The 15,198-nt window shown below is 38.4% G+C and overlaps 1 protein-coding gene across 9 annotated transcripts in view; it reads right to left on the reverse strand.

The window, feature by feature from the left end:
* The window catches only part of MTA3 (metastasis associated 1 family member 3), a 161,357-nt gene that overhangs the window by 27,681 nt on the left and 118,478 nt on the right, over positions 1–15,198 (reverse strand). For 8 of the 9 annotated variants that reach the window (XR_012121614.1, XR_012121616.1, XR_012121615.1 and 5 more), the window contains 3 exons: positions 6,090–6,164; positions 4,255–4,313; positions 714–838 (listed from right to left, as the gene is read on the reverse strand). Coding sequence is in view for 6 of the 9 variants with exons in the window: in XM_036990816.2 (XP_036846711.1) it covers positions 714–838; positions 4,255–4,313; positions 6,090–6,164 (259 nt within the window). In the remaining 3 variants the exon portion in view is untranslated. The remainder of the gene's footprint in view (positions 1–713; positions 839–4,254; positions 4,314–6,089; positions 6,165–15,198) is intronic. The other variant, XM_036990815.2, reaches the window with a different exon arrangement.

Below are 15,198 nucleotides of genomic sequence, written 5' to 3' on the forward strand. Positions count from 1 at the left end.
GTGATAATGTCACCAATGCCCCATTATTACAATGGGATATGTGAGACTACGTGAGTATGAATGATTTGTAAGTCAAAGATAGGATATTTTTTATTTCCACTTAAATTTTAAATGAAATAAAATTTCATTTTAAAGAAGTGATTTTAAAATGAAATAAAAGTTATCAACTTCCTAACAGTTCATCTCACCAAACTATTATATCCAGGGCAAATATAATACTACAGTGTCTGATAGGAAACCTAAGGCCAAAAGCAAGTATCACAGAACAGCATCTCCCAAACCAGTGCTCTTTGGGAAGCTGGTCTGAGGATTATGAACAGCAGTTTATCCACACACAGGTCTTTCCTACAGAATTACTTGGAATCTTTAATGTGTCAAAGTACACTGAGAAACTCCAGCAAGGGATTTGGTATATTTCACGGGGCCATGGATTGCACAAAGCTTTTTAATAACTCTGAATGCAACTTAGCAAACACTGCATGAAATAGTCAACAAACACAGGACCTCAGAGAAGCAAATCAAAGAAGCCCAATACCTAACTTTAGTGTTCAAGCAGAAGGTAAGGATAGGCACGTTTACTCCGAGGCTATGTTACTTTGCACAGTACTGACCACGTGTACCTAGAGAAAGCTGCTCAACACTCCGCCCCACCCCACAATTCTGCAAAGACAGGCCTCAGAGGAGAAAATAAAGCCCTGCTAGAGAAAACTCACCATAGCAGCTCTCACAGGCTCGCCCTAAGAGGGCATTCTGTGGCTGGAATGTGGCCCCCACAGCTCCATTCAGAGCACCAGCTTTGCCATTGCTGGCCGCTATTTGGTTGGGATTCGGTTTGCTGCTTTCAATGAAATACAAAGTGAGATAATAAAAATGACTTGTACAATAACACAAAAGGCTTTATTTTACATCTCATTACTGATTTATCTTAGATACACATGAACATCTGAATGTTTGGCAAAGAAGGAATCAAACTGGTAAAAAGTAAGGTGTTAAAATAAACTCAAACCACTCATTACAAGGCAAGGCTATATGAAAACCAATTTCTAATTGCCTGACACTCACAAAACAAATACAGCTGCACCTTTTCTCCATCCAAATACAATTTCCTTAGAACACCCTCTGATACTTTTGGAAGATACAAGTTAGCTGTATCACCCACCATAAATTTTCATGAGAAAATGAAATAATTTTTCAATCAAATAAATTAACCAAAGCCTGTGTGTTATATATTAACAGAAAAACACTGTCCCATTCCTGCTACTGATATAAAAGCTGTTGACTCTATGTAGTGGTTCTCAAAGGACAGCACAAACTCTATGTTCAACAAAGAGACTGTGGGTGTACAGGGCAGATCTCTAGAGGTAAGTTAGCATTTCAGGAGGTTTGACTGTTCATGATAATAATTTCTGTAACGTATTAATGGGAAGTCTTCTCCCATTACTCTACCCCAACCTACCCCTCAAAGCCAAGAGCTCTCTCTCTTAACTGTCCTTTCCAGCCAGTTGTCCCAAGGGCAGCCAATAGTCACTATCTGCAGCATTCCTCTGCTCCTACACAGTTCTCATCACTACTTTACGGATTACCAGTGGCCTCGATGTGGCTAAAGTCCCTGGTGTTCTAACATCAGTATCTGACAGTTAATCTCTTTGCCTCCTTGAAACACCCTCCTTTCTCAGTTTCTGTGATAGTACACTCACCTTGCTATCCTACCCTGATATATAAATACTAGATTTCTTGGTCCAAGGCCCTTTTTTCTTATTGCTTTTCTTAAGTATTATATCCATGGTTTCAAACAGTATTATATGCTGGTGAAGCTCAAATTTGTGTCTCTGTCACAGAAATGTATCCAGAGTTTAAGACCAATATATACAACAGCATATTCAATACTTCTTTTCGGACAGAGTGAACTCAAAATGACCTAACCTGCTTCTCTGCCACGGTTTCCCAGCTTGGTGAATAGCACAGCAATCCACTGAGTTGTACTAGCCAGAAACCTAGGACTCAACCTTGACATCTCCCTTCTGAACCTCATGTAAGCCAGTCACCTCCACATAGCACGCCACATTCTAGGTCAAGCTGCTGTCATCTTTCCTCTCCCAAAACTTCTTAATTGGGCTCCTTATATCCACTTGTACTCCCCTTCCCCAAACCATTTTCTGAAACACAGCCAGTGACCTTCAAGTGCAAATTTAATCATAACACTTTGTTCATAATCCACTGTTTGATGGGTAAACTACTGGCCCTTGCCTTCCATACTGGTTCATCCCTCTCTCTTCCCACCACCCCCACTGCCTCCCTCTCAGCAGCAGCCCTATCACGTGGTTAATTCCTCCTCTTCCTCGGGAGTTCACTCAAACTCACTTCCATAAGGAATCTCTCCTGATCATGTCAACTGATAAATTCTAATAGAAGTTTGATTCTAATAAATTATACACCTCATAAATTGTCAGTATAAATTCTCATAAAAGCTATCCTTCTCTCAAAAATTGTCAGTATAAATTCTCATAAAAGCTATCCTTCTCTATCACAGTATTCATTACACCAGGTGAGCAATGCTGTTTCGCATCTGTCTCCCCCTCGCTAGGATGCAGCCTGCTGTCTTAACTTTTCTATCTCTGGCACTGACCAGAGTGCTTTGCATAAAGGAGACTGCCAGGTTCAAGAGAACGACAGTGTAAAATAATTCTTCATAATATTCTATTTTGGAGCTTACTGGGAAATCCTTCAAAGGACTCAGGTTCTTATCTAACTCAATAATGTACCTTGGCATCTTCTATTTATGTATACAATTTATATGACTTTTTAAAAATAAAAAGTATGACTTGAAATTCAGTCTTGATCTCTAGAAAATCATTCATGTAGGGGTTGGCATAGCAAATATTTTAAGCTTTGTGGGTTTTATAATTTCTGTCACAACCACTGAACTCTGCCATTGTAGCACGAAAGGAGACACAGACAATACATAAATTAATGAGTATGACTGTGTTCCAGTAACACTTTATTCACAAAAACAGATGGCAGGTCAGATATGAACTGAAGACTATAGTTTGTTGGTCTCTGACTTAGATCAAGACTCTAAAGTCAATGCAAAAAAAGAATAGAAGCAATTATCTGGGTTACCTGGTGAAAACTAGTTATATGTACTTTTCCTTTGATGTGACAGCATTACAAAGTACAAGAAAGCTGGTATGCTTGCTTTTGAAAATCTAGAACACATGAATTACAACAGTGTTTTTTTTTGGGAAGTTGTTCTTTCATAAATTAGTCAAATAAAATACACAATTTTCTAAATATTAGAAACCACTGTGCAGAAGGGACATTACAGTTCCGAATAAAAATGATAGACAATGTAAATTACATTGTAAATTATCTGCCTTGAGACAAAAGATTAACAAAGAATACTGCAATTCATGGTCTGTGAAGCCTCGTGTATAAACAAATATGTATTAATATATCAAAACTCACTAAACAAAAGGCTAGGTATAAAACAACTATACTGAGCTCAATGAATGAGCTTTACATAAACAGTACATAACAATACATTTCAATTCCCAAAGAACCGAACTTAGCACTATATACCTGGTGCTCAGTAACTAAATTTTCCTGAACAAATGAATTATGGAACTAACTCTAAAGACCTCAAAAAAAGAGTAGAAGTCATTTAAAATAGAGCAAATAGGAAGAAAACTGGCATTCATTTCGATACAACAATGATTTCTAAACCCAAAGGGCAATGACAGAATGCTGGACATGTGAGCCAACTGAAATTTGTTTATCCAACATTCATATAGTATGGTTCTAACTACCTTCCCCTAACCCTCCCTCCAGACAAACAATATAAAATCCTCCACCAAATAAACAACATACCTCTAATGTACATTACCCACATAAAATCCATTCTATCATGCAGAAGTTTCAACCTTTCTAGCTTTCTGAAACACACTGGCTTCAATTAATAGTTTCACAGGTTAGTTTTCTGACCCTTTCCCTGCAACTGTGATAGACGCACAGTACATGGCTTCTTCCTCTAGTCCCTTTTGTTAGGCTGCTTGAGGTTTCTCCCACCCCAACCATTTTACCTTCTAAAAAAATCACTGTAGTGGCATAATGGAAAGCAAGTCTCATACTCTGTAGTGGAAGAAATAAGATACACCAAGAAATTCAAATTTGGCTGAAACTGACCCAAATGACATAATGTTGTTTTGACAGAATTAACACCGTAACAAATACTTTTGCAAGATCTCCATTACTTACTAAGTTGGGATATACACTTGTTTCAGTTTACTCTCAGCTTCTGCTGCTTTTAGACGTTTCTAATTCAAAAGACAGACAAAATATTTTACGTACAATGCCTAATAATTATTGCCACTTCACTGTCTTAAAAAAATTCACAAGAAAATGAAACAGTAAAGCAAATTCAAACCTTGCCATTTTAAGATGAGTTTTTCTTTCATGTACATATTCTTAAACTAGTTATTTACAAGAAAAGTTACTAGATTCTGAGGTACAGAACTACAAGTATTAATAACATTTTAGACATAGATTTTAAAAATAAATGAACAACTCCATTTCCCATTCCCCTATGAGTGAATAAATAGGACTTTAACCATTTTTACTTTTCAAATTTAGTTTCTACTGTGTTTCTTTTTTGCCTTTCTTGAAGGAAAAATAACCCACACAAAATCTTTGCTTTTAGGAAAATATTCAGAGATGATTAATTTCCAAAATTCATGCAAAAGAAAGGGATATTAACTATTCTAAGTACAATGAAATAAGCATTTACCCTCAAATGTTGGGAGATTTGAAGTAAACTTTAAGCTTGGCTGAACTTACTAGATTTTAGGAACCCTTTAGGCACAAATGCAGGGAGGGGAATGGGGAAAAAATCATGTAATCAAATATAGAGATTGATTGACAAAATAAAGAATGCCAATAGAGAAGGAAAATATTATATGGTAGATACCCCAAAATAAGGCAAACCAGAATATGAGGCAATCAATCCTCCTATTTTCTCAAGGGGAGAAAACAAGAACATTTAGGGAGACATCTTAAAACTTTCAGAGATGGAGCTGAAACTTTTGGACATTATTTATCCAAACACTTTCCAACCATCCTTGATGCCAACGTCTGCACCATCTTTAGGGTCTCTCTTTGCTTTGAATAATACAGGTTTCCAGAGCACTCTTCACTTCTACATAAGTTGTTTGAAATAAGAACTTTTTGAATTATATATGATTTTGGCACTGGAAATTTTTCATTAAGCCATGGGTATCTATTTACTCTTCATGACCTCAGCAACTCACTATGGTAATTTTTAAAATGATCCTTAGAATGTGTTTTTACAGCATCCAACACTTGCCATCATGTGATCACTATGATTACATACTCTGTTAAATATTTGTTCCTTTCTTTACCAGTTCTGACAAGTTACTAGAGGAATATGAAAACAAGTATTGACTGAGGTCACTTCAGGAAAATGTACAGTTTCCCCAAAAGTATTAGCACTCATAGTAAGTAATTGAGAGAATTATCTCAATTTGGGATGGACTCAAAAATAAATGATTCCCTGCTTTCAGAAATTAATTTTGGAGGAAAATTTATGTACAGGACCAAACACCAAACTAGCAAAACTGACTACTACAGTCAAAGATATGTCCACACAAAGGAGGCTTCAGGAAATCTTTCAAAATATCTCCAATTGCATGACTCATGGCATTGTTCTAAATTTTCAGTATTTCATGTTCAAATGGTTTGTGTTAGCATCACTCTTAGGTCATTCCCACCAACCATATGCACAAAGCAATGAAGTACCAGTACCAGGTATCTGCAGGGAAACGGTACCTCTCTTGTGGTATCTTTCCCTGCCATCTTCCCAAATATTTATCATAATCAATTCTGAGGTAAAGAAAATGTTAAGACTAACATCTTAGAATAACACTTTTAAGGATATGAAATAATGTAGTTTAACATAGTCTAGAAAAGATAAAGAAACAAAACAAACTTAAAATTAAGTATCTTGCTAAGAAATACTAAAATATAAACAGAGTTGCTTTAATGCACTTGTACTGGTAGCAATAGGAGAATGTTACCTGCTGCACGTATCTGTCAGTAGTCTTCCACATGTAATAATATTCAATGATGCTAGTCAATGATTTCCAAGGGAGCTGAAAAATATTTAACATGATAATGAATACATACATGCTACGGTAGAAACTATTAACCTTTAAAAAAAATTCTTTAAAATAGTGAGACAAATATCCACATGGAAGATTCATTCTAGAAGAGATGCTTGAGAAAACTGAAATTAATTCTTAGCAAAGCATACCCCAAACATGTTATATTCAGTTAGAGACTCTAATACAACACCTCGCATTTTATTTATTATAAATTATAAACCTTTTGACTTACAGTATTTCATGACATATTCAGGGAAGTTTTTCTCAAGCTACAGGTGAGGTTAGAGTACAATTTTTAGAAATGATATTTAAATAGATTTAGCTTGAGTCATTTTAACTCCAAAGACGCCAGCTACAACTGGGTATCATCTAGTCTCTGGCATGGTATTTCTCATCCTTTCCAACTGCTCTACTTCAGCCTATTTTTTTTAAATAAAATAAAAAACCCTAAATCTCTTTTTAAAAGAACACAGCTAAGTGTGATTTGTATTAGAAAATTAGAAGCTTGCCTTTGCTAGTACCCATAATTATTCAAAAAAGGCCAAATGAGCTCCTACTTGTGAGACCTACAACCAAAGAATATATCCATTATGTCCCTCTACAGGGAGAGGTTAGTCATCTAGGATGTAAATCAGGTCAGAGTAAACCTTCACACAAAATGACTGACAACATTCCCCACTTTTCATCTGTTGGGGCAGATTTTACAGATAGGTGTCTCAGCACTCTCCCCGACTCCCTGAGGCACCACCAAGATTGGAGAGTTAAAACTGTACTTCCCACACCCCAGGGCAGCTAGGGGTCTGCTTATAACCCACTTGTACAACCTCCATGCCATTCCTATCACTCCACATTTAACTCACCTGTTTGGTCTAAGAGCAAACAGATGGAGTTTAGAGAAAGCAAATTATTTTAAGCTGAACTGGGTGTCAACTCCAACAGTAGTTACCAATGTGGTCTCCTTGCAGGATCAGATCAGCACAGCCATTGGTATTTGCACTGCAGCAAAAGCAAATACAATTTTCTCCAATTCAACAAGCAATCTAATGAGAGCTGAAAGTCTCTAAGAGATGGTGAATGGAACGTATGGCAAGAGCAAGCTTAAGACCTCACAGAACAGTCACTGGCATAGTCCCCTAGGGGTTTTAAGCAAGCTGAGAACTCTTCACCTCCTAACTATTCCTCTTTTGAAAATAGCCCCTGGCGTGCAATTACCTGGAAGCCCAAGTAAAGGAAACCAGTAATCATGTACCCTGAGCTTCAGCAAGAGCCAGATTTCATCTAAGCCATAAAGTCCTAATCAGTTGTGCTCAGCACCACCAACCACTCTGTTATCAAGGAAAAGTGTAGGTCATGAATGCCTAAGTAACATATCCTGATTTATCTACTGCAGATGAAGTTATCACTTCCCCCTTGACCCTCTTTTATAGCTTCAGGGGAGTTCCCTGTGACACAGCAACTGAGAAGGAAAAAAATCTGAATGTGGCAGATGGCTTCGCATGATATATTGGCACCAAACAGAATTACACTGCTGCAGCATTTCAGTCCCAAGCAGGAGTGGCTCTGAAGCACAGTGAGGAGGGATCCTTTTGGAGGGTGGAACATTAGAATGAACATCTGGGTTTCTACTTTTAGTTGGAGGAGTACAACTCCACACCCATTCATCGGCAGTGCTTATTACCTATCACAGGTCAGAGACTTGAAGGAGTCAGATTAGAGGGCTGGTAGCCATGAGGCTTAGGAAGGCAGTCTGTGGGACACACCTCAGGATGGGCCTCAGTGTGCTGATTCTTGTATCCCCATGCTCATTCAAAGGCTCCCTTTGCAGAGAAAGTTTTCAATAGTATTAGGTAGATAAGATGATCTCCTCTACGGCTATCAGCCAGCCTCATAGCCAGCCTCTTTACGTAGCCACAACAATGACTGCTCAAAGGACACATAAACAAAATGGACACGGAGGCAAGAAGAGAAAGATTACACATAGGTACCACTACATGATGTCCTGTCACCAAATCTGATCTGATACTCCAGGTGTCCAGTTTGCAGGAATAGAGTACACTGGGCCTCCAACATGGCACCATTCTTGATAATGTGTCAGTTACATCAGACTCTCAGCATCCTGGAAGAGCAGCTCTATTCTCACTGAGTAAGACAATTATTCTATATATGATTTGACTTTACTGCCTTTAATACATTAGCTAACACAGACTTAAGATTGACTTATTCCCACAGAACCCTGCTTCTAACCCAGGGTTTAGAACCTTCAGGAATAAAGGTTTTGGTCACCCTACCAGATTAAGAACTTTGGTGTGTAGGGGACTGAAGGGAAGGAGAATAATCGGGGAGGGGGGAGAGGGGGGGTTCACTTTGAATGCCAATGAAAGCCTCAGAATGGGTTTCAGAAATGGAGAAGGGAAGACTTAAGAAGTTATCTCTATTTCCTTTCTTGCTTGGTATAATTCTTTTCCTTCTGCACCCCAATTCCCTTTCTATTTTTATATAAGGTCTCTTGGTGATTTTGTCTTTACAATTTAATGCAGAAGTTCAAGCTAGAAAGACAGGTTTGTGACTGAAACCAGAGGAGGAATAAACATCAACCAGAGACGATGCTGTGACACTGAATTTGGGCCTCCCCAGGTGAGGAAATGGCCATATTCTTGAATGATTCAGCAATAAGTACTATTGTTTAAAAATTGATGTATGGAAAGGAGGCATGTATGAAAAGCAAGGATGGATGCTGAACAGCCAGAGCAGCAGGTGGTAGCAGATACTGTGCATCCATTTCCAGCCCACTTCTACCTTACCTTCCCTGAAACTCTAAATTTTCCCCAGATACCCTTGAACAAGGATGCAGACATACAGGCCAGTTTTAGGCAAGCTGACAAACCTGAATGACATTTAGATAGAGAGGTGAACATCATCAGGAGGAGGCTACATGCAGGGAGACTGGACAGTTTGGCAAGATCAATCATTGAGGCATCATGTTCTTCTACGGCATCTGTGTGAACCATTCTGCTGTCCATGCTTAATATCATGGAGACCAAGTAGTGGAGGGCATGGGCATTTCCACTGTTTTTGGAAGTGTAACATCCAAGCCTGGTTTTCTAGTCTTATCAGAGATTCTATGAGAACCTAATATTATATATCCCTTTATGCTTAAATTAGATACAGTGAGTTCTGTATTAAGAACAACTAAGAACCCTAATATAACCAATACATTTATCCTTTATTCTAAACTAGGTGAGGTTGAGTTTCTCTCTCCCATAATCAAGAGTGCTCTAGCTAATACAAAAAGAGGTAAGAAGTGAAATGTTCTAAGAACAGACACTAGATATGTGGCCTTTGCTGGAGATCGGGGTCGAGCAGAAATCAGGCAAGACTGATGGCAGGCAACAGATGTAGGGTTTCTGCTAGAAGGCTGCCACTGTGGGGTGACATGCTGTTTTTGGCTTTTCAAGCCCTGGCTGTGATGCATCAAAACTTGGATCTCTGGCCCTCCTGGAGGTTCTGTTAGCCTCTAACACTCTGTAATAAATTTCTTCCTCCTTAAACCAGCTCATTCAAATGGATGTTGTTTTGTCTCCATGTATGCCTTGCTCAATATTCTTTTCAGTCTCTCTCTACTTCATTTTCCTTTATACACAAATGTTTTATTTCCAAAACTTCCTTGTGACTTACCTCTTCCAGTCAGATGTACATGTATGAAGAAATTCAGAAGGGAATTAAGCAGGGAGAGAGAGGATGGTACCTAAGGCATCCTTGTGCTGCACAGAGGTAGAAGGCAAAATCATTCTCGATCAATCAGTTCTGTTACAGGCTTCCTGATCTCAAGATTATGGTTACAGTAATATGACCCTGGAGCAGAAATTAATCTCGGGGCTTCCTAGTTCCCATATGGGACAGAGGTTAGGAGCTCACTTATCATTTCTGTGGAATTATTCTTAAGCCCATCCTGGAGCCTATTTCTCTAACCCTACATCAGTGATTTAAAGCACCTAATTGCCAAAATTAAATCCCCTTTTGTCTAACATAGCTCATTTAATTTTATTTGCAAGTGAAGCTTGAATCATACAATAGCTAGGAAATACCCTCTGCTAAAAGAAATTCCTGTAGCAAGGGACCTGAATGCATGAAAGAAGACAGACTTTGCTGTTTTACACTTTAAATTTTTAAGGTTCTTTTCCATATTTCAGGTCCTGCTTCTCCTTAATTTGTAGAAATCCACAAGAGAATGTCACTCTCACCCTAAAAATGAGAAAAAACAGATAATCTACAAAACCATACCAGTTACCAGACCCATCAGAGCTACGATTACAAGATAATCAACTGAACACAATTCCAAAGCCACTCCAAGGAAAGACAGGATTCCAGCTATTTTTACTTTGACAGTGCACAGAAGAGGTGACAAAGAGAAAGGGCAGTAAGAAGAAAACTAAAATTTAACCAATTCTTAAAGGTTAACAGTGGGCTAGACAGTGTTAGTGTCTATGGGAAGTCTAGACACCAGGGCGATCCACCCATGTTTGCCAAAGATCTCCAACAAGAGTTTACTGTGTCAGACCACAAAACCTGAGAAAGCCCCTGTTGGTGGTCATGAATGTGAAAATAGGTAGAGAAATACAAAGGGGCAGAAATGCTTAAAAGAAAATACTGAAATAGCAATAAGTAAATAAATATGGGGAGGAAAAGGTATTTTTAAAAATATCTTTAAAAGATCACACCTAAGGGCAAAAAACAGGAATAATAATGCTGTGGGACTTAGAACATAGGCAGAAATAAAATATATGACAAAATAAAGAGAATGGGAGGGAACAACTGGAAGTGTACTGTCGTATGGCCCTTACAGTCTCCAAGATCTGAATGGTATTTGATCTAAGGGAGACTGCAGCGTATCCACAACGCATGCGGAAAGCCGCTAAACAAACAAAACAGAAGTTCACCTGGTAAGCCACTTGAGAAGAGATAAAGTGGTAATTTAAAAATTAATCAAAGAAACAGGAAAAGAACAACAAAAAAGGGACAAAAAGAAAGTTAATGGTAAGATGATGGATTTAAACCAATACTGATAATTATATTAAAGGTAAGAAGAGATCTGATCACTCCAAAAGGCACAGACTGTTGTACTGGATGAAAACAAAAGGACCCAACTGTATACTGTCTATAAGAAGCCCATTCTGGACATAAATAAAAGTAAAGGAATGGAAACAAGAAATATCATGTAACCAGTAAATAAAGCTGGAGTGGTTGTATTTAACAGATGATAATGTAAACTTCACCACAGTGAGTATTAGCATGGATAAAGAAGCATGATGTGAAGATAAAAGGGTCAATTCATCATAAGAACATAGCAATCATTCCTAAACATGTATGTACCTAATAAAAGATATTCAACACAATGAAAACAAAAACCTAATACAACCGAATAGAAAAATCCACAATTATAGCTAGAGACTTTTAATACTGCTCTCACAGATAGACAAAAAAAATCAGTAAGGCTCCAGAAAACCTGAATAACATCATCAATATATCTGACCATTCTACCTAATAGCAAAATATCTGTTCTTCTCAAAAGCACATGGAACACTTAGCGTAATAAGCCATACACTAGGTATGAATCTATCAAATCTCAAAGACATGAAATTTGGGGTTTTGTTTGTTTTACAGATTATGTTTTCTGACCACAACAGAATTAAAACTAGAATTCAGTAACAAAAGTATATGGGGAAAAACCCCACAAATATGTAGAACTTAACTCTAAACAATCCATGACTCATAAAAGAAAATCAGAAGGAAAAACAGTATTCTGAAGGAATGAAAATGAAAACATGACTTATCAAACTTTGTAAGATGGAGTTGAATAAAGTGGTACACAGAGGGAACCCACAGACCCCCTTTCCTCCAGGTGTTCTGCAGAAAGAACTGGGACAAGGCAAGAGACCTCAGAAAGTCCCCACTGGTGGCAATGTGGTGCACAAAATTGTGATCAGCTGCTACTGGAGACTGGGCAAGAAAAGCCCTTGATTCCCAGATTCTTAGCTCATACAAAGCAAAAGCTGTCTGCCACTAGAGATAGGCTGGAAACCATCCAGCCCCAGGTCCCAAGCAAAGTTCAGGGGCCATTGGGGGGTGGGGCCAGAGGGGCAGGAATTTGCTCACATCTAAGAACCCTGGCCTAAATAAAAGGCAACACGAGGCAGACTGGATGCCATAGGGAGCTGGGCAAAAAGGAGAAATGCTGCAGGAGCTCCAATGACAGGCACCCAGCCTGCCGAAGGCTGGGGTGGAACAGGACAACTAAGAAGCCACCCACACCCTCACCCCGCATCTTGCAGTCAGTAACAAGCCACACCACTCTACCACAGAGAGAAGGGCAAAACCACAGAGAGAGGTTCTGCGGTGCAGGGCCTGCTGAGGTGGAGACAGGACATGAAAAAACTCTTCCAAGTTCCTGGCCCCACATTAAGCATAGGTAAGAATTTGCAGTCTGTATATGTTCAGACTGCCTACCATTCACCTCTTCCGTGAAAGAGGGACCTGCCCCTCAGAACAGTGTAAAATGGCCATACATAAACACACAACACCCGAGAGAAAACTGATGGGAATAACAGCAGCTTATGAGTCATATACACTCACAGCTCAGGGGAAGAGGACACAATGGAGGGACACACGGGGTCACACTTGGGAACAGGAGCCAGTAGGGGCCAGGGAGTGAGGATTTGTCTACCGAGGGGATGAGGTGTGCCCTGATTTGTTACTGAAGAGGGTTCTTGTGTGCGGATGTGATTGGCTTGTTTGAATAATCCTGCAGGCTCACAGGGAAATGAAACCTGTTAGGCTGGAGATTGAGTGGGGCGCTAGGGGAGCTAGCCAGCCGGGGAGCCTTCCCTGCTGGGTGAGGGGCACATCTAGCAAAAGCTGGGGAACTCACAGTTAAGCTTTTGGGTTCCTGTGAAGCTCAAAGATATCAAGGCAGTCCATGAAATTTTAGGCCTTCCACTACAGTGGTACACTGAAGGTAGCCAGAACAGCAGCGAAATCTAAACCTGGCCCAACTGCAGGCTAATTAATTATATTAGAGGATGACAACACACATTAATAGTTTGGGAATTCAAGTAGAGATTTTTTAAAAAGCATAAAAAATAAAATATAAATGCTAGAAAAAAACATGCCATCATATTTGAAGAATTCCTTTAACGAGTTTATCAGAATACCAGACACTGAGCAGAGAAAAGAGTGAGTGTAGAAGACAGAGCTATCTTCTAGATAGACAGAACTAGAAGTACAAACTATACAAACAGCAAATCTCAGTTCAAGGAAATTCAGTGAACTGCAAGTAGAATAACTACAAAGAAAAACATACCCAGGCACGCTTAGTAGTAAAACTGCTAAAAACCAAAAGTAAAGAGAAAAAAACGTTTACATACATACATGATGAACTTCTCATCAGAAACTACATATTTTAAGCCATAGAGACTTCTTTAGTGCATTTAAAGAGAGAGAAAAAAAAAGGAATCTGTAACAAATGAAGTATCTCTTCAAAGAGGACAGCAGCAAGTTCTCCAGACCAAGCTGAAATCACTGTCAGCCAAATATAGGCAATAAACGATTACATCAGAAGTAAGGTTTCAAACTGATGATCTAAGCTTCAGCCTTAAAAAGATACTAGGAAAGACAAGGCACTCACTGTCCACCAAGATTCACACCTCAGTACATACTTTTCAATCTGTTGTTTTCTCCCTTAACCTCCAGGATCCAGCTGAAATGCCTGTTAACTCTGTGAAGCCACTCCTGAGTTGACTGGCACAACCAACAGATCCCTTCTCAAACTCCCTTAATACTTGTGCATATTAGTGACAGAAATAACTGCATTATACTTTTTGGGTATATACCACTGAATCTCTTCATCTTGACTATGATAACTCATTCTCTGAAGTAAGGACCATGTTAAGTTTCTGTTGCATACTTAGTGCCTACCTGAAGACCTGGCATGTTGCTGGTGCTCAATAAACATTTGTGGAATTGAATTAAGTTTAGAATGAATACTAGGACATCAAACGTGCACGTCACACTTAGGGCAGGGAAAAGTAGTTTCACTCAAGTGTTTCGCATCTTCTACTTCTTTACAGACCTGCAGATTTTGTTCTTTAAGGGATTTTGTTTTTGCAGTTTCTATTTAGTGGTATAGCTGTATTATATTAATAACTGCTATATTAATAACATTGTACTGGTGTGTTATTCTGGCCATCTGAAGCTAAATGTTGCCAATACATTTAAAATTCTCAGCTGCACATTCCTATAAATTGAAATCTGGACATATAACAATTTGGGTATGAGTAAAGTTTTGCCAGAAGAGTATCAGTGAGACTACACTTTAAATATCTATTGTGTTAGGATTTATCAACCCACATTTACAAGTAATGATTTTGCATCAGAAATAATTTTTATAAAAAGATGCAACAACATAAAAGAAAGGATATTAGCTCACATCATATATTTCATATTCTGTAAAGATACTATCTTCATAATTTAACAAAAATGGTGATTGCTATAAAATGCTATTTATGGACTTCTCATAGAAAGTCCCCCATTTCAAAGAGACTGTAAGCTTAATTAAAGAGCAACTCCATAAATACAAAAAAGTAATACAGAACAGTAGACAAGATTATCTAGTACTTAAAATGAAAGTAAGATACTGCATATCACTAAGAGGAGTTGGAGTACACACCCAGGAAATACCAATGATACTTCAGTAAGAAAAAAAAACAGAAAGAAAACCCATGAAGTAAACTTTATTCTGCTTGCTACAGGTCATTTCCATACTAAAGGTCCTTAACAAATTCAGGCGCAACGATTAAGGCAACCAGAAAAATACTGAAGGCCTAAAGGAGAGCAATAAGCTTAATAAGGAAAGGTCAGAAATATGTAATGTAACTGGCTAGGAAAGCTGTCCATATTTAAAATTTGGAACTCAGAAAGAGGTGAAGAAGGATGAATCCATACCGCCAAAGTTTACAGCAAGCACTCA

Source organism: Manis javanica, chromosome 1 (assembly GCF_040802235.1).
Source record: "Manis javanica isolate MJ-LG chromosome 1, MJ_LKY, whole genome shotgun sequence".
In the NCBI taxonomy this organism is placed as follows: Eukaryota; Metazoa; Chordata; class Mammalia; order Pholidota; family Manidae; genus Manis; species Manis javanica.